Source organism: Xiphophorus couchianus, chromosome 22, assembly GCF_001444195.1.
Source record: "Xiphophorus couchianus chromosome 22, X_couchianus-1.0, whole genome shotgun sequence".
Taxonomy (NCBI): Eukaryota; Metazoa; Chordata; class Actinopteri; order Cyprinodontiformes; family Poeciliidae; genus Xiphophorus; species Xiphophorus couchianus.
Genome location: NC_040249.1, coordinates 514,871 through 540,406, shown reverse-complemented (window position 1 = coordinate 540,406; position 25,536 = coordinate 514,871). Strand labels below are relative to the sequence as shown.

The window sequence follows — 25,536 nt, the reverse complement described above, 5'->3', positions numbered from 1 at the left end:
CTTTCCATCTCTCCTCTAAGACACAAACTGAATCTTTTTGTGAGAAGGAAAAAAAAGAAAGAGACTGATGCATCCAAACTATCTGGACTGTTTTTGAATTATTTCATGGATAGTGAAGCCATCTGACAGGTGTTTGTTTTTTGTAGTCTGAGTGGTTAATGAAGGTCTGTTTTCCACCTTAAACACTCAAGCATTATTATTACATACTGCGGTGCTATTACATAATGGGGCGTTATGTACCTCTCTCTCTGGATGATACTTTACAAGGTTAACTCTGACCTCTGACCTCTGCGTGTTTTCCAGCTGCGGCCACCTGTACCACCTGCAGTGCCTGCAGCAGAAGGACAGTGGGTGGGGCGCAGCCTCAGAGCCGCAGCAGCCATGGAGGTGCTACAAGTGTTCCTCCAGCCATGGAGGAAGGGGCGGGGCTTGTTCTGAGCCAAACAGAAGCCGCAGCGCGTCTCTCGCCCAGGTCAGTGAGTTTGTGCTAATCACGAGGAAAAGTTTATAAAGCACAACTCCAAACGCCATGAGCTGACCCAAACTGAGGACAGCTACTCTGTCAGTGTGCAGCGAATTCATTTGTTCGTTGTGGTTTATTTCTGCGGCTAATATCTGAGGCTAAGAAAAATGTTGAGTTTTTGTATTGACAGTCTGTGAAATAGTTTTGAGCAATAGTTGTCCTCCCTACAGCAGACCAAGGTCAGAGGTCATAGTAAGTTTAACTAATTTAGAATCCATTTTAGCTGCAGCAATGCTGCCGCTATTCTTACAGTGGTTCACACATCAGTTCATTACGTCACTAAAACGATTTTTAGAAATGAAATACAAACAAAACACAAAAAACAAAAAAAAGAAACAACATGGCAGACTATGTGTAATTTTAGGTTAAACACATAATTAACTCAAGTGTAATATATTCAGTTCACAAACAGGAACTTACATTGTTTGCAGTTTACTCAAATGTTGTCTCATCTGCCTGTAAAAGTTTTTACTGTCATTAAATATAACATCAGTTATATTTATTAACTTCCAGAGCGGTTGGGGTTTTCTGGTTTCAGGCTAAACTAGAGCCAGACAGACTAGAATTACTGTGTGCCATTTGATATTATCATTTTGTGTTTGTGTGTTATGTGTGTATGTGTGTGTGTGTGTGTGTGTGTGTGTGTGTGTGTGTGTGTGTGTGTGTGTGTGTGTGCTCTCTGGGCTCCAGACTCGATTTTCATCAGGACATCATGAGAAAGGAACTGAGACTCACAGGAAGAAGGTAAGCCGGATCATTTCCTGTCTGCACAAGACACCGACCGCTTCCCTGTCAAACCTTCATCCTCTGAGCGCTGCAGTCATTCTGCAATAAGTCTCTGGTTTAAAGTCTTGCAAGGAATAATAATCTCTTTGTCTATTTTAGTGCTCTGCTTCTATTGGTTTACCTCTAACAAGTAAAGCATCTGAGTAACAGCAGTGATTTAACATGGCAGAACAAATCCATGAGTTATTCTTGTTTCAGTGTGAAACTAGTGTTTAATAACAACAGCCCAATGTGCGATTATTCGCTGTGTTGCAGGTGGTTGCTGTGGCAACATTGGATGTGCAGCAGGAGCTCTCCTGGGATCACTTGCGAGGGTTGTACAGGGGACCGTCCAGGGTACAGAACCACTGCTGTCTCTGTTTCACTGATGCAACAGCCGCTGTGTTTCCATTTACTGTCGTACAAATTGGAGTTACAGAAATAAATTTGCTTAATGGAAACACAGCGGTTTCAAAAAAACTAATCTTTTTTTACACATTTTTGGGGGGGGGGTTCAGCTGTGGCATGTTTTTTAATGAATTGTGGCGTGAACATACGTATTCACATGTGATTTAAAATCTTATTTAATGGAATCGCCACCATTGCAAAATTGTGTTGTTTTTTTTCGACACTAGCGCAATATCAATAAACTTTGGTGTGTATTTGTAATGGAAATGCAGTTCTAGAAACACGTAGACATTGTTATATGTAATGCTGCTTTAGCGTCATTCATGTATCAAACCTGACAGTTGTCATGACAACAGATTTGATCTGTTGTCAAAATCCCACTGAGAAACATGGAAAAGTATGCTTTCCAAAGTGAAATAGAAATTATGAGTAATAATAATAAGGTTTCATAGAAGGAAACCAGGAAGGTCACTGTGTTTCATTTTTGAAATAAGGCAAAACTAACTTACTGTTAACGGTAACACTTTATTTGAAGGGGTGTTCATAAGACTGACATGACACCGTCATAAACATGTCATAACAACAGTCATAAACATGAAGGCGTCCACAAATATTTATGACTGTTGTCAGGAAGTGTCATTCAGTGAATAATGACACTTTTAATGCAACTTTTAGTGCAACATTGCATTAAAAGCGTCATTATTCACTGAATGACACTTCTTGACAGCAGTTGTAAACATCCATAAAGACTCCTTCATGTTCATGACTGTTGTTATGACATGTTTATGACAGTGTCACACCCCGTCAAATAAAATGTGTTACCCAGTTAACTTTTCAGCAATAAATAGGAGTTTGCTTTAAGTCAATAATTTATTAATACTGATGAAAAAGGTTGTAGTTCCACTCAGATTATTTCACTTATAATAAGACAATATTCCCATGTTATAAGTGAAATAATCACAACTTGTCTTTACCTGGAATACTCCTCCCTGTTAGATGACGAGCTGTGTGTAACCACGCTGTTTCTCGGTGTGTTCTCTGTCCTCCAGCTGTCCATCCTCTCTGAGGTCTCGCACGGCCACAGCAGCGAGAAAGCAGGCTTCCTGCTTCCAGCCCAGCCAGAGAGTTTCCACCTGAAGCTCGCTCCTCCTCCTCTGTTTGAGGAGTAGCTCCTCCAGGGCCTCAAGAAAACGTTCCCTGCTTCCGTTTCCGGTCGTCCCTTGTTACTTTGACTATCCTGAAGCATTAAAACATTAACATAGCTAACATATTTTTGTTTGTTATTGTTCTCCCACTACTGTGACTTCATTCTCTTCATTTCATCTGTTCATCCCTCCATCCGTCCACTTATTCATCACCCTCAGGGTCTTTAATGATGGATAGAAATATCAGAAAGGGGAGCAGCAGCCAATGTGATAATGATATAACTTAAGCTAACATTAGCATTTTAGCTAATTTTAGCTTTAACCCACTCTGCCTGCCAGTGTTTCTGTAGAAATGTGTCGTCTTTGATATCTTTAGCAGTGAGATCAAACAGAGTGACTATTGGTGTCTAACTGTGCTTTGGTACCTGAAGCAGAAACACAAACATGTTCGTGATTTTTGTAATAAAGCATTGTGCAGTATTTCATTCGCTCTCAAGTTATTTATTGCGAGAACCAGACGTTTCGTGCGACTGTCGCCTGTCCACCAGCAGAGCTGTAGGAGCGCCCAGTTTGGGCCCCACACCCTAAAACACCCACAGCTGTCTCTGCAAAGTTTGATCTGATATATCAAAAATCTCCTTAAAATCCATGGTTGGCTTTCTTTATTTTTGGTGACCATGTCAGTGTTTTGGTTTCACTCCTTTAGCAAGGTGAGAATGTGTGACGTTCTCACCTTCATGTTCTCAAATTAAATGAAAGCATTAATTTAACATAAGTGCTTTATGTTAAATTAGTCTACTGTATATATGTATGGAAAACTTATTGTCAGTAAATTGGTTTTCATAGTTAAGAATAAATCATATATTTTATGCCATTTGCTTGTACTGGTGGGGTTTGTAATTGAAAGAAAAAAAAAACAGTGGCTGGTGAAATGTCTGAGTGGCCGGTAAAATATTTTAACTTCCACCCCTGCTGATGAAATTTAAAAAATAATTTTAATTTTCACCCCTTCTAATACAATCTCATGAAGAGGGTGGTGAGGAATGTCCATCATTTCCTTAATTTTATGTAAAATCTTTCTTTGCATCATCATACTAGAGGTTCCACAGTCGTCATCAGAACAGAACCAGCCTTCTGTATCAGCTTGTTGAGCTCAGATGGTAGCAGTGACCTGCTGTCTCTGCCGTGTAGCTCCCTGGTTCTGATGCTGCTGCTGGTCCAATTTTCTGAGCTGTATCGTAAAGCCATCTGTTAGACTATGAGACACAAACTGAAGGAGTGATATTTGTGTAAATTAAACAATTTATTGAACAAATGTACAAACAGATCATCACTACGGAGGGGAAATCCAGGCAACACATAATAGAATCCAAACGTAGAATTCTTGACATGTCTGTTAGATCTCAGATCGCAGGTTAGGAAACCTCTTCAGCAGAGTGGTGGCTTGTTTCGGTGTCAGACGTCCTCCGGTCACGTTGCTCTGCTCAGACTTGTTCTTCCTTGCTGCCTGGGAAACAGAAACACTGTGTTACTCCAGTAGGTCTGTCCTCAACATTCAGAGGAACAGATGGAGCGCAGACAGATGAAGACCTCTGTGTACTCTGTGTTACTGATCAGGTTGTCGCTAAGTAACCAAAGAGTGAGGCAGTGAGTTATTTGGGTTGAGCGGCTAAAGAATTTCCGGTTCCTACATCTCCCAGAATGCTGTGCGGTTCTGGATGTAAGTTCAGTGAAATAATTGAACAATATATCAGATGTATTTTCTACTGATATTGATCACTTCTCTCTCTCTCTCTCTGTCTATATATATAAATATATATACATTAATATTTGATAATTTAACAAAGACAAAACAGAGAAACTGCTTGTGCAAAGGCGAAGCTTGATACGACTCAGAAAAGACGAGGTTCTGATTGTGAGGAAGGGGAGTGTAGCTGACGGTTCAAAAATACTTTATTTATCCCAAACAGAAGCTAAATGTTATCATAACTCTACATCCAAATATGTTCAAAGAGTCGTGGATGGTGATGCTGTGAGCTGGAAGGATCTCCTGTAGCAGACAGTCTTGCAACGAATCTGAGGAAGCCTCTGACTGAAGACGTTAGCTGCGTTTCCATCGAATTGGAATCATGAGAACAAATTTGCTTAATGGAATTTAGAAGAAAAGAAACATGTTTTTTGATCAAGTTTTTGCACTACGATTAATTTGTTTTCCAGTCTTATGGAAATATATGTACTGTAATTCAAAAACTGCAATGGAAACACCAAAGTCTCAGACCAAAAGCCCAAGTTGGTGGAAGGAAAACAACCAGACTCACCTCCGCTTTGTGAACACACGTGTAGAAGGTGTTGACCTCATTAGAACAAAGGCTGTCCACAAAGTTGTTCTGCTTCCAACAGGCCATCAGCAGGGACATCTCAGTGATGCAGGACGCCTCTGGAGACAGAAAGGTTGACCTTTAACCCCGACCAGACAGCAGAGGAACAGCCGCTCACAGCTCGATTCTTACCTCCTTTCTTGGGTTTCCTGTTCGCCACAGAGTCCTTCAGGACCAGCGGTCTGTTGGACTTCAGCACCGGTTTCCCGTTCTCCCTGCTGAGCAGCCTGCTGACCTTCTCCTGGAACAGAACTCCTCCCTGAGCCGCCATTTCTCTCCGGCGGGCGGACCGGGTAAGAACCGGTGGACGGACACAAGAGGAGCTGCTGTTCTGGGCTCCGGTATTAAACTTAGAGACTAAAAACAACTGGAAAATTCTGTTTCATCTGCTGGGACCACCGGACCAGCACCAGGTAGCCAGAAAAGCCGCGTTATCCGTAAAGCGGACCTCAGTGTCGTAACAGCTTCTTCTTCGTCTGGAGAAGTATGGCTTTCTGTGAAAGAGCGCCCTCTTCAGCGTGATATGAGAGGCATTAGCCAAACATTAGAGCCAAAAAATGATCTTTATTTTCTAAGTATAGGAAATATTTAGGATTCTTTTGAATCAGGAAAATATTGGAGTTTTATCACTGAGTTGTGAGATGGTAACACCACTAAACTGAAACAGCTAGGCTTAATATTATAATAGGAACTCACAGATTAACCTGTTCTAACCTAACTTGTACAGCCTAACAATTATTATCAGTCAGGTAATTATGTAATGTTGCTTATGAAAAATTATTTTACAGAGTAGGCAAGCCTAAGCCTTGGCTTCAGCCTACTTCTGTTTTGTTAAATTATGGGTTTGTAAAGTAGTATTTTGTTTTTGTTTTCTATGTGTGAAATTGTTTATTTACCAAAATAAAATGAAACTGATTTAGTATTTGTTTTCCAAAGTACCTGATCTAAAGGATGTTCACTATCGCTCAGCATGACCGTCATTTGTCTACTTCCATTAAATCCATATAAAATACCAGTGTGTACTTTTACGTCTAAAATTATTACTTTAAAGTAAATTAGATTTTAAATGTAAATTTCTATTTTAAAAATACATAAATAAATATAAATTGTGACTAATAACAAAAAGCTGCCTCAGCATTATGCATATGCAGGTGGATTTATTGCATCTGAGGTAAGTAAAGATTGCAAGAAAACCTGAGCAATGGTTAACATAATATTAGTGTCCGCCCCTCCATATATGTGTGTCCAAGCATCAAAAGAAGTGTTTATTAATAGAAACTGTACATCACTGATGAATAATAAAATAAATCATCAGAGGTGCTGATAAGCAGCCTGTGTGTACCTGTGTGTTTCATTATCTTCATGTACACTGAATAACACACTTGTGTTGCTCTGAAACTTCCAACTTCCCTAAATGAAATTATGTTTCTTGTTCTTGCTGTATTTCCAATGGTGAGCTCAGAAAATCAGCTTTTCCAATAACAGCAGAATGCATCATCAGAAATCCAATCATGCATTTTAATCAATCCTAGTTATCCATCAAAGCATTAAGCTCAGTTTAATATTCAAATTAACTTAAGTTCCTTTCTAAGGGAACCCAGTTGATTGCATCAGGTCCCTAACTTGCAGCATTCACTTTTCCTGGACAAACATGTCGCTACAGTGGAGAGGAAAAACTCCCCGCTAACAGGAAGAAACGTCCAGCAGAAGCAGAACCTGGCTCAGTGCAAACAGCCATCTGCTACAACAAAAAAAAAAGAACAAAAAGAAGCAGGAATATTGATCCTGGACGACAATTGGTAGATGGAGAAAAAATATCATTTTCCTCTGATCTGGTGACTTTCGCAACATCTAATCCTCTGAAGAACCCGGTCTCAAACCTCACTGTATGGGTGTGTCAACATAAAGGTTCCTAGGAAGGTGGATTTTTACTGAGGTGGTGCTGAGTGCTGCAGATGCAGAGATGAGAGGTGAGGAAGACACTGAGGACGAAGGACAGAAGGATTATTATGGGATACAGGAAATCTGAGCAACAAACAAAAAATAAGAACTGAAAACGAGGAGAAATGTTGAGGCAAAAGCAGTCAAAGCCTGATCTTAATATGCAAGTGCTGCTCTCCTCCTAGCCACAACCCCAGGTGACACACACACACACACACACACACACACTCGCGCACACACACACAGCAGTAGCAGTAGAAGCAGAGAGCCAGCAGAGAGTCTGCCGACTAGCAGCCATGACAGACGTGGGTGAGTAGCTCCATACATAACATCCTCCTGTGTGTGTGTGTGATGAATGCATAGATAGATAGATAGATAGATAGATAGATAGATAGATAGATAGATAGATAGATAGATAGATACTGCAGCTGCCTGTTCTGTGCTGGGTTTTTTTTCTGGTTTCTTGCTAACAGCTGATGTGACAAACTGAACCCAGACAGTTTGACTCTGTGCATCGTGCCAACACATTTCAAATAGTCCCGAAATATTTCTGTTTTTCATCAATATCCTTAACGATAAGCATCTAGTTCCTGTAGAAGGAGAGGCGTTCAGATAAGCTAAGTAATGCCTGACATGAATTGGATTAGACTCTACAGCTCTGTGCCATTGTTTTCCCCCAGCTGCATAGAGAGTAGCTCCGCTGAGTTATTGTGAGCATGCTGACATGATGCAGAGTAGAAGAAGTTCTCTCTCACACACACACACACACACACACACACACACACACACACACACGCACACACACACACACCCAAGCGCACACACACGCCCCCACACCAGGTGGGCTTCCTGGAAGATCCCAGGAAGACTGATTAGTAAATCAACCCCTCTACTTCCCTCTTCCTTCTACACACACACACACACACACACACACACCCACACACACACACACACACACACTTGGTCACAAAAACAAAAAGACGTGGGGTTTAGGTCCTGACGTAGCAGGTAGTGAATAGCGCCCCTCCCCTCTACTCAAGCTATTTTAGTCGGATCTGAAGGGATTAGCTGTAGTTATTATTGTCTGCAAATCGTTCTCTCTGTGTGTGTTTCTGTGCGATGCAATGCTGCATGCAGGTTATCCATGATTTATTCCATGATTTTAGGTTAGATAACCCTAGCTAGGCTAATTTAAGCTGACTTGGTTGTAATAATAATAATAATAATACAAAACTTCATTTAGAAAGGGTCAGTTCAAACATAAATATTATAATTTGCTGTACTAGGTTGTAGCATAAGCCACTTCTCATCTGCAGTCCCTTGAAAATTACTAAATGAATATTCAGCCCAATAATAAAATAAAACAGAAAATATAACACTGCAAGTTGCTTTCTAATCATTCACACAATTAACGTTGACATATTTCAGCAGTTAGATATGATATCATGACCCAACAACTCATCGGTGTTACAGAAACATCCGTCCTGCTTGTTGTTTTCACCTCTAATCCATGCAGTCAGTTGGAGGTCACAGAAAACAGTGAACAAGTTGCTACATTCCCAACTTTCCTTACGCATCTACCAACTTTCCCAACACACATTCTGAACCAAGAGGTAGCTGCTGCTAACGTGAACCCCAGGGATTTCCTCTGAGTTGTTAAACCTGGTGTTAAACCTGGTACCTTTCTGTCCCTCAACCTTTGCTGGAAGGTGAACCTTCCCTGGCAAAGGCATTGATGAAGGCTGTCTTCATCTTGCCAGAGATCCTAGAGGTTCTCCTCCAGTCTGTGTCAGATATCAACCATCATTGGTTGGTTGGTTCTAATGGGAATGTTTGGTTGCGTAGCTGGTTCAGCTCTCAGGCATTAGACCTGTCCTGTCTGATAATGAGATTCCTCAGATCTTTGTTCCACCTCCAGCTTATGTAACAGGGTCTGTTGTGCTGCCCAGGCTGCCTGCGTCAGATCTCCTTTAAGTTCTCCGCTCTGCAGCGGATGGTGATGTCATATCTTTTCCTCTCACTGACGTTGTGCAGGAGGAAATAAAGTGTTGAACTCAGGGGAGTCAAACTCATTTGAATTCTTATTAAGATCATGATTGTTCTCAAGTGCCAGTTGTGCCAAATATGTATTCATGAAACCCATTAAGCTGTTAAAATATTAATACGTGGTTCTGACTGCATTCAATAAGTACTTCTTGAAATTAAATAACATTGAAAGATTTTTCACATCAGGCAGTACCTCTGGGATTTCGCAGCTGTTGCTGATTTTTTTTTTTCTTTTTGCAGACAGATTTTTTTTTTGGTGATGATTTAAATATTTGTAAGGCATTTTGCAATATTTGCACTTCAGTACGACGTCAAATATGACTTTGTTACTTGCCACATCAATTATGCTGTCTTCCCCAGGTGGAAATACTTCCAAATGGAGTTGGGAGTTGGTGCCAATATCTAAAAAAAAAAGAATTTGCAAAAAATGTGCAATATAACCACAGTGATGCATTAGCGTGTAAATCTGCAGGGATCTGAGAATGTTGCATGAATTTCTGCAGTTGCAGAGTAGCAATAAACTGAGGGGGAGGGACTGATTGATGTAATTTAGCACCTGAAGTTTAGGGGGCCACATAAAAAGCCAAGGAGCAGAGAGGGTGGGGGGCAGGCGGTATTTGGACCCCTGGCCTTGAGTTTGACATGTGATTTAACTCAATAGGCACATTGGCCTGTTCATGGTGCCAACCCCTCCATGCTGTTTCCTCCTCTGAACCTTTGGGTCTGCATTGGAGCAGATTTTCCACCAATGCAGGGTCTTTGTTCTAGACTCTGCCACAAATGCTTATGATCTGTGTGTTCTGTGTGTTTTTTTAGGTCTCTGTGTTCTGTTGAGTCTCTGCATTGTCCCGCCTACCCTTGATTGCTCCCAGCTGTGTCTTGTGTGCCCTGATTACCCTCTGTGTATTTAAGTCCACCTGTGTCTCTTGTTTCCTTGTCTGGTCCTCGTCTATTGTCGTGTCTATAGTCGTAGTCGCATGTCGTGTCATTTCCCTGTTAACCAGTGTGGAGTTCCTTGCCTGTAAGCTCAGCTGTGGTGTCTGGATTTCTGTTGTTTCATCATTAAACCATCATTTACTTAATTGAACCTACTGTACTGTTTGATAACTAGAAAAAATGTTAATGTATGTATGACTGAATAAAATTTTATTTTTTGTATAGTATCTTGAGAAGACATTTGTTATAAATAAAACTGAATGGAAGTGAATTGAATAAGACCAATGTATTTTACGTTACAGAAACACTCTGATCTGACGAACCATTTGCACTTATTCTGCAGACTCTCTAAACGAGGCACTGAAGGCCATCAGTGTGAGCACAGAGCTGATCGAAGAAGAGCTGCAGCCTCATCTGGATACAGTCCTGACTGCTCTGCTGGAGAAGAGTGAGCTCAGATAATATTCAGTGATAATTGCTTACAAAAGCTAAAAAAATAAATAAAAAAAAGTCCTCACCTTACGCAGGGCTAACAGGGGACAAATCAGAAAGAATTTCACTGATGTGTGGTTATGGCATCTCCTTAATACATTTTAATCTGCATGTAAAGTAACTTGCGAAAGGGAGAGGCTGGTGGTGTCAGAGGAAAAAGAACTACGTTTGAAAAAGTAGCTTTGTGTGTCCTGCCCACAGAGAAGGATGCGGCTGCTGAGATAGTGAGAAGTGGAATTCTCCCCACGCTGGCTCAGGCCTTACGGAGCAGGAGCAGCCTGAGCTGCCAGGTGGCTCTGCTGGTGGCAGAAATGGCACGAGAAGGTACGCTGTTACTGCTCCCTTAGTCTCTGCTACACACCGACACAAAAAAAATAAAACATCAACAATCCAAGTTCCCCAGTAAAATGCTGCCCCAACACAGGCTAACTGGGTTAAAATAAAAACTCCCAGAATGCTCTGGCAGCATGTCACTCTGCATGTACTAGCTCAATCAGTAAACAGCAATCACATATAAAGAGTGCTGGATTTCCACCAAGACGATTTTACTAACCAGGTCATTTTTTTCTTTTCGATCTAAAACGTTTTTATGATCCATACTAACTAACATGGAAAAGATGCAAGTTAAAATTATGAGAAGGAAATTGATCATGACATATACAGTATATCCTATTAGTATTGTTTTGTCTATAATGGTCCTACTATAATGGTCCTATCGTACATTACAGATCGCATATTAGAGCCACTGTAGGTAAAAAAAAAAAAAAGAAAAAAAAGGCAAGAGTAAATTTTTGCCAAAACTTTCTGAGATATTGAGGTTGATCTCAGAAATTTTGAAAACCTCAGAAATTTATACATTTAAAAAGTTTTTTTTTTAAATAATCTTGAAATATGTTTTTTTGTGACTTTTCAAATGTCCAAGGTTTTTTTTTTCCCTGCAAAATTTCTGAGTTGATTCTAAATACACTGCTCAAAAAAATAAAGGGAACACTTAAACAGGTGTTTAACACTTAAAGTGTTCCCTTTATTTTTTTGAGCAGTATATTTCTTGGTCTTTTCTAGACAATTTTCAACTTTTCAAGCTCAAAACTTTCCTTGTTGTATCTAGAAAAGTTTGTTGCTGGAAAATGACTCCTCCATGGAGAGATTTTGAGACCATTACCTCCATTCATGGTATTTCATTTACAGATGCATCAAAACAAAAACAGCTTTTTCCCAAAAACAATGAACACCCTGAATGCCAACATGCACTAAATTATATGATGGTTATATGTGTATATAATTTAACTGATTCAATATTGTAAATGTCACCATATTTACTGTATGTTTATATTGTATATATGTTCCTACATTGTTTGCACTGTTTTGGAGCTAGGTTTAATATCATTCTATGTACAGTGACAAACAATAAATTCTATTCTATTCTATTCTATTCTATTCTATTCTAGTAATGCAGTTCTTAGTTTGCATCAAATTTTCTATCTGTCATAAATCAGATTTTAGTTGGTTTACTGAGGGTTTATGAGGTTTTAAGCAGAAAAGCTGAACCAAACCATTTCCTTGGAAGCAGAACATGTGTATGTATTTATATATTGGCATCCAGAAGCTCCCAACTTATTGTGTTGCATTTTGGAGAGACGTCCTTCTGCTATCCAAGAATAGGAAACCAGATTTCCTTTTCTATTTTCAAAATGTTTTGTTTGGTACCGAAGATTTCCAAGATGAAAGACTCCTCTCCCATATTTCTTATCAACCTGATCTTGATTCTTGCCAAGTTTCATATCCATAAAAGTAAAACAATGCATAGGAAACTTTTTGAACTTTTTGACCTCTTTGTAATGGATGTAAAACTAGTGTCTTGATTCAGTCTCAGACTCAAACAACAAAAAGGCTATAAGAGCAGAGTCTCCATGCCTCTTTGTCGGCCATCTACGTTGCAGCCACTGTGAGAGAGCCATGCATCAAGGCGGGCCTGGTGAAGGCTCTGGTTCCTCATCTGAACAGCAGCGACCAGGAAATGCTGCTGAACACTGGCAGGGCCATCGGGCGCATCTGCTTCGACAACAGTGAGTAGATCTGACAGCACAGTGCCAGTCAGATCTAGTCAGATCTAGTCTGACTTACTTTGACCCACTCAACACTTTACATTTTAGTTCTGCAGTTTGAGAATTAAGAGTATTAGATTTTTTTGTTTACCATGGTCTCAGTACAACAAAGCTCTTTACAAGAACAGATAAGTGAAATTCCATCACATAGAATATAATATAAGGTGCAATAAAACATGGGACAGACAGAAGGAAAGATTTCAGAAAGAAGTACATGACAAGATATTTATTCATAAAATTAATTAATAATTCAATTTCTAATATAAATATAGATTTTCATATTTGTTACTACATTCTTACGCACCTTCCTTGTCTGACTTTCTCCTCAGCACATCAGCAGGACCAGTTAGTCCAGAGTGGTGTAATCCCCAGATTAGTGTCCATCATGAAGGAGTACCCTGATAATGACCCGCTGGTCAACGTCTGCCTGCTGGCTCTCTGTAATCTGGCTGATATGGGTGATTATCTCCCAGTCTTCTTTACATATGTATTACCCACCTACATGAAAGCCCCTCAGTAGTTACACCTGTCTTTAGACAATTGTCCAAATGTGTAGGTACACTGTGTGTCACCTTTGCTCGTTTTCCATCTCTTGCCTCTCATTTCCTTTAGAATTTACTAAGTAAAGTCCATGAATGAGACAAAGATCAGACCTTGTTCACAAGTTCTTAGTTACTTTATGTTTTTACAGTTCTTGAGTTGATATAATAAATACTGCCACTCTTATTCTTTTGCTTATCATAGAAGCTACAAAACCTTAAGTAATGATAACGATGGTGACTTCTGTGAAATCAAGAAATCAAGATGATTCCCAGCAAAAACACAAACTTTGTGCAGCCACCAGCTGCAGGCCCCCCAGACTTAATGTGACCTTCAGATCAGATCAAGAACAATGTGTAGAGAGCGTCATGGAATGGCTTTCCATGGGTTTTCCATCCTTACATCACAGAGTGTAACACCAAGGACAGGAGCAAAGTACACTGCCACCAGGCTCCATTGACACTGAGTCAGAGTGGACAATGTTCTGTGCCTACTTTGTCAAGGCAGATTACCAGCAAAGTGGTCAGTGCCTGTCTGGGCTTGAACCTGCTAGTGAGGGATGCTGTTAGGCTGGAGAAGCAATCTTATCAGGTTTTTAGGCCTGTGAGACTCCAGAAGCAGCTGATGGGTACTAACATTTCAAGCACAAAATGGCTCTGGTTGTCGCTGATGCAAATCTCAGGCATGGGAAGAGTTCGGACAGACATGGATAACAACTTCTGGTGGAGCGGTTCACAGCTGAGTGTGAAGCTGCCAGGATGAAGACCAGTGCCTCCAAAATGGAGGCCATGGTGTTGAGCTGGGAAAGGGTAGAGTTCCTTCTCCAGGTTGGGAAAGAGGTCCTGCCCCAAGTGGAGAAATTGAAATATCTTGGTGTCTTGTACATGAATGAGGGAACCTAGCGAGAAATCGCTAGGTGGATTGGTGCAGGGTCTGCAATGTAGTGGGTACTGTACTGATCTGTCATGGTGAAGAGAGAGCTGAGTCACATCTCTCTATCTATGTTCCAACCCTGAAAGCAAGATCGCTGCAGAACCAGTTGAGTTTTCTTCTTAGGGTGTCTGGGGGCTCCATAAGTGAAAAAGTGAGAAGCTTGGTCTTCCGGGAGGGACTTAAAGTAGAGCTGCTGCTTCTCCATGTCAAGAGGAGCCAGTTGAGGTGGCCTGGGCAGCTGGTTAGGATGCCTCCTGGAAGCCTCCCTGGTGAGGTATCCCAGGCCTGTATCACCAGGACAAGACCTAGAGGAAGACCTGGGACATGCTGGAGGGACTAGGCCTCCCTGCAGGTTTCAGAACGTTTTGGGGAAGCTGGCCCAAGTGGCTGGAGAGGGAAGTCTGGGTCTCATTACACACACTGCTGATCCTGAACATGAGGAAGGTAAAGGACAGATGGACTCCTAAAGCTTGTAATGAACCTTCCAGGGAAGAGCTGAAGCATGTAGCTGCAAATTAAACCAACGGCAAATCAAAACAAATGATATGTCTTAGTGGGAAGTTATGTCATTTCCCTTTGGGATTAATAAAGTATGATTGATTGATTGATTGATTGATTGATTGATTGATTGATTGATTGATGTTTGTAAAGGCAAGTATCTCAGCAGTTCTGGCAGTATATTCCATGTAACTTCTGCAAGCTCGTCGTCACTGTCTAGGTCCACACACAGATATTAGGACAACTTAAGTTATTGCAAATAAGATAATTCCAACAATGTTTTCTTTTATTGGCATTTCGCGTTAGATATTCACATCTACAGATTGTGAATAATGGTTCATTTAATTACCAGATCGTGTCTGCCTATGACATGGGAGATTTGTATCTAAGAAAAGCTTGCATCCAGCCATATTTGCCAAAGCCCAGAGTTTTATTCTGATTTCTCCTCAGCCCAAAAAGCACATAATATGGTAAGGATAACTTTAATAGGCCACTCCGTCATTTGTTATGGAGCCTTGTGTTTGCAGACTGTGCACGGGAGGCCCTGGTGGAGCAGGATGTGGCAAACACACTCATTCTTCAGCTCAAACGGGCTCCTGATGCTGAGCGGCGCCATGTCATCCTGGAAATACTGGGCTCACTGGGAGAAAGTGGTAAGACATGAGGAGAAGTTAGGGGTGTCTGGGGGGTGGGGTTTAGGTGATGTAATATTGAATTGTTGTGGTGTAACAACATTGAGAAATGATCGATTATTTCAGTAGACTATAGATTTTTGCATTAAAACTTTTGTGTTTGAAAGTGCCTTTAGATGGCATGTCTTGTTAGTGTCTGCTATATCAATAACACGATTTACATTTACTTCAATCACATTAAACTGGTATTAGCACATTGCTCAAAAATGATGAAAGACTCAGAAAAAAAATGTTAATCTGATGCAAACGGCAAGGTAAGTTAGACAGATAGACTAATAAATATACAGCTCCATGTCATACACATCATGTCAGGCCTTCTGGTCTATTTTGCCACCAGATGCACTGAAGCTGCAGTTTGCAGAATCAGGAGTACCGGAGGCTTTATCACTGATGATCCGAGATCTACAAGGACACTCCGACCCCCATGACCTCTGCAGCATCAAGATTGCTTCCAACCTGATCGTGTCCCTGCTTTTAGGAGGTGAGTGGGAGGAGTAGTGCTACTGAGCTTACCAACAACTATGCAAGATATGTGCAAGGTGTTTTTCTCAGATGGTTTAAGATGAAAGCTGCACTGAGCGTAGTTCAGTCTGGACCATCTGGATGAATAAAGTCTAACACAACACAGAACAGTGAGTTCTGTTTAACTAACTGCTTCATGAAACAGAAATTAAAGACGCATTGTGTCACAGATAGACTGAAAGACAAATGCTGTTTGTTGGACAAATTCATAGGGTGTCATGTAACATCAGAAACATTAGTTTTTCTTTGTGTGTGTGTGTGTTTCAGATGAATCTATGCAGAAGTGTTTTGGCGAGGGGTCAGGAGTGGTCTACCAGGATATTCTGTCATGGCTGCAGAGCTCCAACACCCAGCTCCAGCTGTCAGGAGCGCTGGCCATTGCCAACTTTGCCAGAAATGGTAAGATTTGAGTGTCTTGTGTAAATGGATGATCTTTAACAACTACAGCCATGTAAAGGGTCTACTTTTGTTTAATCCCCCTTAAGTTTTACTTTGATTTACTCTCAAATGCTCCAGGTTATTAATCCTGCAGTAAATCCACTTTTATTTCACTGTGCCTTCTTTCAACTCCTAATCTATAAACATTTGCCTCCTTTACCAGCATCATGTCATTTTCTGATTCACAAAGCAAATAGTCGAAATGATATAATCACCATTATATTTGGGAGGATTCTGGGCTCTTTTCACATCAGATTGCTACTATTGTACGTTTGCAATCAAAATATGACCTTTAGTTTTGATGACACCAGTCAGGGGGAAAAAGTGCAGAGAAAGCAAAAGAACTCATCATTTTTTCTCGAATGAAGAAGTGCAGGCAGAGGCGGACCTGGCCTGTTTGGCGTCCTGGGCAAACAGCCTTTCTTGCGCCCTTACCAGAATTTATAGAGCTCATTTGAACTGATTGAATTCCTGGCATAAACCAAACAGCTTCAACTTAATACTCATTCTGTCAAGTAGAGTGAGAACCAAAATGATGTCAGACACTTATAAATGTTGAGGTTTACATTGCTGAGAGGAATTTAACTCACCATTTGTGGAGATGCACAGTTTGTGCCATGCAACCAAATAAGTATTTGCCCCTTTACATATTTCTTGTGTTTTTACTTGTAAAAACAAGTCTTGATCTTTAGACCAGTTTCAGATCAGCAAATCAGTATTAATATCAGACAAATGAACTTGTACAGTACTTTCTCAAGTCCAGAGTTCCCTAACGCGCTTCACACTGCATCCAGTCATTCACACACACACTCGCATGACAACGGTGACCACAGTCAATACAAACAGTTTTCAAATGATGATTTCATTCACTAAGGGAAACAGTAATGTCTCTGTGACACTTCTGCTAAGGTTCCAGTTGAGCAAATTGCTATTTAGATGATATTATATATGAATATGGTGAGCAACACTTAGCACCTGGTGCTAGGAGACAAATTGTCAAGTCTACCACGATCTTCTATTTTTAATTATAGATTAAAAAGGAGGGCTTTTTTCAATGTATTCCTGTTAGCAATGTTTACTAAAACCTCCTTTGTGGAGGTGTTATTAAACAGAGATGTGCCAACTCTTGTTTGCTTATTCATTTTTGCATGAATAATATCAATTAAAGCATTACAACAAAAATAGTTCAAAATTACACATTTGCTAACTGTGAGCAGCTGAAATGTTGTTAGACTGAGGTGTTTGTGGGATTAGTTTCTAAGTTTTGAACTTGCTTTGCCTCTGTCAGACAGTAACTGTGTGAAGATGCTGGATCTGGGTGTGGTTCCACACATCCTGACCTTGATGGAGCAGCCTGTAGGTGAAGGGGACGTCTCTGTTCAACATGCTGGACTGAGCGCGCTCAGAAACCTGGCCATCCCTGGTACTCTTCAAAGCAAAACAGTAACATTATGGTTCTGATGTAACATTTGTGCAGGAACACAGAATGTGGATGCTGACAGCATGAAACATGGAGGAACATGGAAGAACATGCTTTGTTCCTCCATAATATGGTCAACTAGATGAAACTGAGTAGCTTTGCTAAATATTAAACTGATCAAAAATACAAGAAAGATTTGCATCGATTCAAAAACAATAAAACATACGGTTTTAATAGAATAAAATGTGAATCAATAGAAATAGTAATTCAATTGTAATTCAGAATCCGTGTTATTACAATATGGAGTTTTATGGCTATACGTTGAATAGGTGCAGTATCAGAAAATATGCTGAAGGCATTGATATTGCTCTGTTGCTCTTTTTAGAAGGCTAACTTGGAAAGAAAAATGAAAAATTAAAATTCACTCAATTTAAAAACATAAAAATGTATACAGGGAGCCTGAGTATCTTTTACAAAAGTTAAACAAAAGTTATTCATTGAATATTTAAACTGATCAGAAAAAGAACAAGCATCATTCTATACATGATAAAGACATTGAGGCTATTGGGTGGAGGACAAGGGGAGGTCATAGGTCATACATACAGAGCAGAATGTATTAACCAGGATGAATCAATACGAAACCCAAAGCAGCCATAATGACCGCCTGGACTGAGATGAAACTTTTAACGGAGAAACAAGATGGAATCTGTTGATCAGGGATCTAGGTCACATCTGAGTTATGTTTTTTCAGTGGCTAAAGAACAAACACATGGTCTGCACTCAATGAAGCAACAACACACACCAACACACACCTTGTCTGTCTTCTAGCCACCAACAAAGTGAGGATGCTGGAGGACGGAGTCACTGAGAGGATCAAGTCTCTGCTGCGCACCGACATGCCGCCGGTTCAGTTCAAGCTGCTGGGCACACTACGCATGATGGTGGACGGGCAAGGTGAGGGACTGCTGCACTGGGTACAATGCACAATATTGATTTAATAAGGGCATATAGGTTTTCTAGCACTCATGGCAGTTTTAGCTAACAGCATAATAATGGGGATAAAAATTTAAATGGAGAAAAAGAATTTCTCCTAATGAACTGTCATGATTAGTTACCAAACAGAGATTGGTGATTTTCACCCAAACAAAACTTTATTGATTCTTGCAAGAATGAGCACAGCAAGCAGACTTATCCAGTGTCTGTTCAGTCTGGTCTGTTCTTACTAGACAGAGAGTCACTACCTGCTTCTGTTTGGATTATCACAGAGTGATAACAAAGACCTTCCAAACCTTTGAAAGACATTATTACCAAACCATTGAAAATGGAGGCGCGCTCCATTCTAAGTACCAGGAGGATGAAAACACAATGAGCCTCACATGGATGTGGCTAAAGCTGTAAGAGGAAAAGTAAATACCTTTTTGGGTTTTAAAAACAAACGAATAAGCAGGAGCTATTTTTAAAAATTTCACTAACACATAATCACTTTGTCATAGTGGTAAAGTTATATTATTTACCTTTAAGAAGTATTTATCAAATGCTGAAGCAGCTATTTAATATTTCAGGAGTTTTTTGATGGGTTTTACCGATACCGTCTTAAGGACATTCATGATCTTGATATGGCCCAACATGAACAGGAGCCTAAAACCCCATGATGTATATTATTAAATTTTATGTTACCTTAAGTGTAAAGTTTGTTGTTTTGTTCTAATGACTTCACATAGGAACTGAAATATTTTTTATTCAATCAGTTATCTAAAAGGATTGTTTCACATACTAGTTGCAAAAGGGCGTGCTGTGGTGGCGCAAGGGGTTAGCACATTTGGAGGCCTTAGACCCGCGGACGTCGCGGGTTCGACTCCTGACGACCTTTGCCGCATGTCCTCCTTCAGACACAGCTCCTGTTGTGTGCTGTAACTGCAAAATAATTTCCCTGCTGGGATGAATAAAGTAAAAATTATTAATTAAATTAAATAACAGGATGTCAGATTTTCTCCTACAACAAGTTGCAGGTTATTGACTGCACAGATCTATTTCTGGGCAGATCTGGGACTAAGAACAGAGTTAGTCAGAATATTGCAGCTATGAAGATCAGAAGAGAAAAACTGAGAAAACAGCTGAACCAGAGGAGAAACAAGATGCAGTATCCAAACATCTGAGCTTCTGCCTCACAGAGCAGCTCAAGTCCCCCACTCAGGTCCTTCAGACTAGCCAGCAGCAATTGCTACTTCTCAGAGCAACGCTGGTAAAAACGTTGTTAAAGGGTTAAAAGAGGAGCCATGTTGTTATGACTTCCTGAAGGCAGAGCTTAAGACTTAAGAGATTAAAATGATTTTGAACCTTATGTTGTGTGTTTCAGAGGGAGCCGCCTTAAAGCTGGGCAGAGATGCGGTGCTGCTGGCACGAATCATGGAGTGGTGTGAAGCCAAAGACCACGCAGGCGTCCGAGGAGAGGCCAGCCGACTGCTGGCGGCCCTGATCAGACACAGCCGCAGTCCTGTGAGCTTCCTTATTTGGACCAGGTCTTTGGTTCTGGATGGACTTTGGTCCTGACTGGACTTTGGTTCTGACTGGACTTTGGTTCTGACTGGACTTTGGTTATGGATGGACTTTGGGTCTGGATGGACTTTGGTTCTGACTGGACTTGGTTCCATTCATAATGCTAAACTTTTCTAAGGGAATCTCTGTCTCTGAATGTTGGACTCATTTCCTTTCTTGAACAGGAAGTTGTCCGTGCTGTGGTTAGAACAGATGGGGTTCGGCACCTTATCTCTATGGCAACAAGCGAGCACGTTATCATGCAGAATGAAGCCCTGGTTGCCCTTGCAATAGCATCTGCTATTGACATTGGTAAGCTATTTCAGAGTTTATGTAAGGTTTATGAATAAATGCCCCAAATGCTAACTGTGTCTATCCTTTGATAGAAGAACTGAGTCCCAAATATATTATGTGGGAAGTTTGTTTGATTCAGAGTGGATGGATTCTGCAAAAAACATATAATCTTTGCTGCAGCCGTCTTTTGCTGTAGGTCTTCCCCCAGTTCTGTCTCTGCCCATTTCCTGTCTGGTTCCTGATAATAAAGGCCAGTAGAGCCAAAGGGAATCATTTTTAGAAACTCATTCAGCAGCTGATTTTAAGCTAAAATCAAAGAGTTTGGAGGTAGTCCTCTAACTTTATTAGCCCAATTCACCAGAACCATTGGCAGCAAAATAACCCCTCAGCATGATGCATCTACCGTCATGCCTGACAGGTGCCACAATGTTCTCAGATATAAACCGTTACCTAAACATATTTCTTGTTATCGCGGCCAAATAACTCAATCTTTTTCACATCCGACGACATTTTTTATAGAAAACATTTGGCTTGTCCATGTGGGCAGCTGCTTATTTTCCCATCACGCTTGGAGGTTGTGATGTTGGAATGTAAGACTTGCATCGCTACGAACAGCGACCTTGGTATTCCAATATGCTTCGGTTCAGATTAGGGTTAATCTTTCTGGTTCTGAGTTATTTCTGACCATCTCAGGGACAATGCTTTTACTCATCTGTTTCTGTTTCTGTTCATGACTTTCAGAGTCTATGAGGGATCCGTTTAACGAGGCAGAGCTGCTACCCATGCTGAAAAATATGTTGGACGATCCAGTGGGGGCTGTCGAGGTCAAGTTTAGTGCTCTGGGTCTCATCTGCACCTTGGCTAACTCCGGTACGTTTTTGCTTTTACAACACTTTTCATTCTCCAAAGCCAAATTTCAAACTGTTACCACAACAGAACATTACTGGTGCTCTGCTTGGTGAAACGGGAATCAACCTCCACACAAGCCAGACTAGCTGAGAGTTTTACTGTCACGTTTTTGCATCTTTATCTTTCAGTTCAAGCTTCAAACTGGTTTTAAAAATACCAGTAGGTGACTAGGACAGTGCAAGTACAGTAAACTATTTATGATACAAGACTTTCATGTGCATTCAAAGTACGTTACAGTATTTGTTCTTCCCACCCATTATAAATGAAGTACTGCCATGTTTGCATTACATTATTTCCATATGGAGTCTTAGGTTATTTGTATTGTACTCTGTTGCCAATAAGGTTTAATAATGTACATTTTCTCATAAAAATGTTTTAAGAACAAACCATCTCTTAGCAATTACAATCTTCTATATAAATAACCATGTAATTATAATAAAATATTTATTCCGGTCAGAGTCGTCCTAATGTAGGAGAAATCTGCTTTGGAGCTGGACAGTGTTGATTAGCCGTTAGCTTGCGTCTATGGTCTGAACCTTTATCCGGATCTTTAACAAAACAGAGGTCAATAAAGAAAACTCTCAGAAATTAATGACTCATAGACACTCAACAAAGCCTAAACTTGTCAAAAAATTAAAAACTATTCTTTAAAAAACATAGTTCAACATGTTGAGCATCATGAAGAAATGATGCTGCTGTTGCCAGTGTCTGGAGGTTATTGGCATTTTTATCTGCTCAGCTGGTCCTGCACTTGTTTTTGCTCTGTTTTGTTTTTCAAAATCATGCACAAAACTGCACAATTTTGTGCTGCAGGTGTGATGACAGATGAACTCAACTCTGTGAATATTAAGGAGAGTCTGAACAAACTGACAGACGACAGCAGCAGCAAACTGGCGACGCAGGCAAGCTCCATACTGACCCTTCTCAGCGACAGCAGCTAAACCAGCAGCAACACGGGCTTTCATCGGCTCTATGAATGTGTGTAGATTTGATAACATGTCATCCAGACAGCACAGATGCTACTAAATATCAAATTGGACTCTAAAGTGTCACTTATTTTGTAATAAGTAATATATTTTAGTGCTAGCATGATGTATGTTGTTACAGTGGGAGACAAGGACCAACTGTTATGCACATTTTGCTTCCTGTTTTTCTAGGAATCTTCTGTGAGGTTCTTGAAATGTTTTCCTGACACACATGTTGAGTTTTTTGACGCGGTGGAGCCGTGTCTGAGACGAGAGGAAGTGAGAGGAAGTGAGCTGCTGAAAGGATGCGCTCATTTAGAGAACAGATGATCATTTCTGTTCGTCTGTTTATTAGTAAAGTTCTGAAATCAAGCATATGATATATAGTAGTGAAATATATGGAATACTATTCCACTATATCAATATTACATAAACATGTAAATAGTAAAATAAGTAAAAGAAAGAAATACGCGAGTGTGTGAAATAAAATAATTACAAATGTGTACATATTACAAGATGTACAAAAGGTTTACTTTAAAAGAAATCAGTTTCTGAAAGAGCATGTGTGCTATTGTGCAACCTTTCCTTTTCCATTCTGTTCAGGGTTGGTGCTCAAAACAGTTATATGGAAAAATATCAGCATAAGAAAAAAGAATAGAGCTGAGCAAGTGTGCAAAACAACAATGTCCACCCAAGACAGAAATAGTGATTGCTGAGTATCCACCTGAAATGAGTTCATAAAGTTAAGATTAATATGATGATTATCCAAGTCAGGAGATGGCAGTGGATTGGAGACCTAACAAACTGGCACTCTGTGGAGGGATTTTAAAGCACTTTATGGTGAGTTCATTCTGCCTGTAATTCACCAAAGAGGCGAATGGCTGCATGTGAAATAAATTCTAATCCAACTTTACAATTCCGACTTCATTCATATCGATGTAGTAATCTCAGCTCCCGTTCTTAACAGCGTTATTACTCACGTGTGTGCAGGCGTGTCACATGACATTAACAAGTGTTGAGGAGGTTATATATGATCTCTACAGTCATGATAGCTTAACTGTGCTAAACTAATGCAGCTGTCGAAACGTTCATTTCCGTTCATAGAGGGTCTTTGTAGTGAAAGTGCCGCACATTAGACATATTCTCATTAGAAAGATCTTTTAAAGATCGAGAAAATAATTTGTCTGTTTACAGCCATAGAGACAGACAGGCTTTACGGTGCTGCAACAGTCATGGCATCCTTCATAAATGGTAATAACATTCTGTTTTAATAAGGAAGTAATCACCCAAACAGCTATATTTTTATCTGAAAAGTCAGTTTTAAAGTGACTAGGCCACTTTGAAAACCATGATTTATGTTTTAGAAATATTAGGTTTCTTGGTTTTGTCAGAGCGATGATGATATATGCACTTTATAGAGACAAACCTAATGTGTTTCAGCTGACCTTCACCTCAATTCAGCTCAGTTCTCTTTATTTTTAAGGGGAATTGTTTTTCTTCTTATTTGTTAACTAAGCAACGGATCATATTTTGTGGTTTATTTGTGTTATGATGCATTATAGAAGTGTTTGTTTCATTGAAATGAATGTGCATTTAAGAGCCTTTGTGCCGGATGGATTGAAAGCACATTCCAAAAACCACGAGCACAAACAAAAATCTATGAAATGTTGGTTTGAACTCAGTAGCCAAACATCTGTTGTGTGACCAAACTGTAACCACTGAACCACTTCAATAAAACAGTTAGTCCCATTGGTTTGCAGTTGTTTGCATGGTTTGTTCACACTGTCACTCAGTTAATCAGAAAAATCATATTTTGTTTTAGGTGTTCAGACATAAACTCTGGATCTTAAAGAAGATCCAGGGTATTAAACAAGACATTGATCTTGGTGTTATCTTAAATTAAGAATGTAAGTAATAACAAGCACTTTTGTTTACAGAATAAAGAAAAATCAAATACTAACAAAAAGCTTGTGGCATGCTTCTCTAATGGAATCTGTTTCCACTTTGGGTACAGAGGTCCATCGTCTTCACCATAGCTGCGTTTCCACGGACATTTAGAAAATAAATTTGCTCAATGTAAACACATCAGTTAAAAAAAAAAGTTTTTCCAAGAAAAATTTAGGCGATACGGTGTTCATTTCCTTTGGACGTATTGAAATTGGCTTATTTTGCAGCCGGATGTTGCCACAAACCATGAAGAAGAAGACCACATGAAATAGGTGGAGACTCCTGGGGCCCATTTTAATGACTCATTGTCTGAACAAGCTTATTTATGTGTGATTTTAATTTAATTCATTATCTAATAGAAACACCGCAACTGCAAAATTGTGTCCTTTTTTTTTAATTAGCAAAATATCGACAAAGATTTGCGTATGTTTGTAATGGAAATGCAGCTTGAATTGAATTGAAAAGACTGATCTTAAAAGTCATCCTTATAATCTGGCCTGTTTTATTGTTTTTGGGCTCTTTGCTTTTTAAAAAAACTAGTTTTAATTTATATTTTCTAATTTTTTTTATTCCCTTTAATTTTGTATTCATTTTATGTTGTTCATGTATAGATTTAAGTTCTGAATATTTTAATGTATGTTTTGGGACTACTAAGGAATAGCAGAGTGTGTGATGTGTATAGTGAGCCTGAACTCAGACATTAGTCTTGTTGGTATATCTAAAAATAGGTTCTTAATCTCAATGGGGTTTTTTGTCATTGTAAAATCAAAATAAAAAATAAAAATATCTGTGAGGATGTGTGTTCAGGACCCTCTGTTGGATCTTGAGTGGATCCTGCTATTTTAACAGCTCTGCAGCCTGGGGTGACGGGACCAGCTCTACAGCTGTGTGCACTGACAGAACCAGGAAGTGACACATGTCAAGACAAAAAGAGTAAGAATGTATTTTCAGCAAAGAAACCGTTGGGATGCAAATGGTACTGCGAGCCCAAATATAGTTAAAGACAGGAAGCCTTGTTATTTTTGAAAAGACAACACTCCAGCAGCAGGAGGGCTGCTGCTCTGGGGCAAGCAGGACATCAGCAATGATTTAGGAAAATCATTG

The 25,536-nt window shown here is 39.9% G+C and overlaps 3 protein-coding genes across 8 annotated transcripts in view; 2 read left to right on the top strand and 1 right to left on the bottom strand.

Annotated features, from left to right (window-relative positions):
• Window positions 1-3,326, top strand: part of vps8 (VPS8 subunit of CORVET complex) — a 33,656-nt gene extending 30,330 nt beyond the window's left edge. For all 6 annotated transcript variants that reach the window (XM_028007392.1, XM_028007398.1, XM_028007393.1 and 3 more), the window contains 4 exons: window positions 304-472; window positions 1,214-1,267; window positions 1,565-1,645; window positions 2,746-3,326. In XM_028007392.1, coding sequence (XP_027863193.1) covers window positions 304-472; window positions 1,214-1,267; window positions 1,565-1,645; window positions 2,746-2,865 — 424 coding nt within the window. In that variant the 3' untranslated portion in view covers window positions 2,866-3,326. The remainder of the gene's footprint in view (window positions 1-303; window positions 473-1,213; window positions 1,268-1,564; window positions 1,646-2,745) is intronic.
• Window positions 3,327-4,125: 799 nt separating this feature from the next.
• On the bottom strand, window positions 4,126-5,688 carry chchd1 (coiled-coil-helix-coiled-coil-helix domain containing 1). The gene is made up of 3 exons (XM_028005997.1): window positions 5,352-5,688; window positions 5,160-5,278; window positions 4,126-4,348 (listed from the first exon to the last, which is right to left on the bottom strand). The coding sequence occupies exons 1-3, from the start codon at window positions 5,488-5,490 to the stop codon at window positions 4,238-4,240; spliced, it is 369 nt and encodes a 122-aa protein (XP_027861798.1). The 5' UTR covers window positions 5,491-5,688; the 3' UTR covers window positions 4,126-4,237.
• A 1,161-nt stretch (window positions 5,689-6,849) lies between these two features.
• Window positions 6,850-24,239, top strand: LOC114138451 (rap1 GTPase-GDP dissociation stimulator 1). Its single transcript, XM_028007725.1, has 14 exons — window positions 6,850-7,469; window positions 10,486-10,590; window positions 10,836-10,958; window positions 12,575-12,700; window positions 13,069-13,197; window positions 15,238-15,363; window positions 15,740-15,883; window positions 16,192-16,323; window positions 17,651-17,785; window positions 18,611-18,736; window positions 20,139-20,278; window positions 20,503-20,629; window positions 21,353-21,481; window positions 22,334-24,239. The coding sequence occupies exons 1-14, from the start codon at window positions 7,457-7,459 to the stop codon at window positions 22,459-22,461; spliced, it is 1,683 nt and encodes a 560-aa protein (XP_027863526.1). The 5' UTR covers window positions 6,850-7,456; the 3' UTR covers window positions 22,462-24,239.
• The last annotated feature ends 1,297 nt before the right edge of the window (window positions 24,240-25,536 follow it).

Coding starts and splice junctions, on each gene's coding strand:
- chchd1 (XM_028005997.1), bottom strand. CDS start 5,490: ATGGCGGCTCAGGGAGGAGTTCTGTTCCAGGAGAAGGTCAGCAGGCTG. Junction 5,279..5,351: donor CAGGAAACCCAAGAAAGGAG/GTAAGAATCGAG, acceptor TTCTGTCTCCAG/AGGCGTCCTGCATCACTGAG. Junction 4,349..5,159: donor CGTGTGTTCACAAAGCGGAG/GTGAGTCTGGTT, acceptor TCTGTTTCCCAG/GCAGCAAGGAAGAACAAGTC.
- LOC114138451 (XM_028007725.1), top strand. Junction 15,884..16,191: donor CGTGTCCCTGCTTTTAGGAG/GTGAGTGGGAGG, acceptor TGTGTGTTTCAG/ATGAATCTATGCAGAAGTGT. Junction 20,279..20,502: donor TCAGACACAGCCGCAGTCCT/GTGAGCTTCCTT, acceptor TTTCTTGAACAG/GAAGTTGTCCGTGCTGTGGT.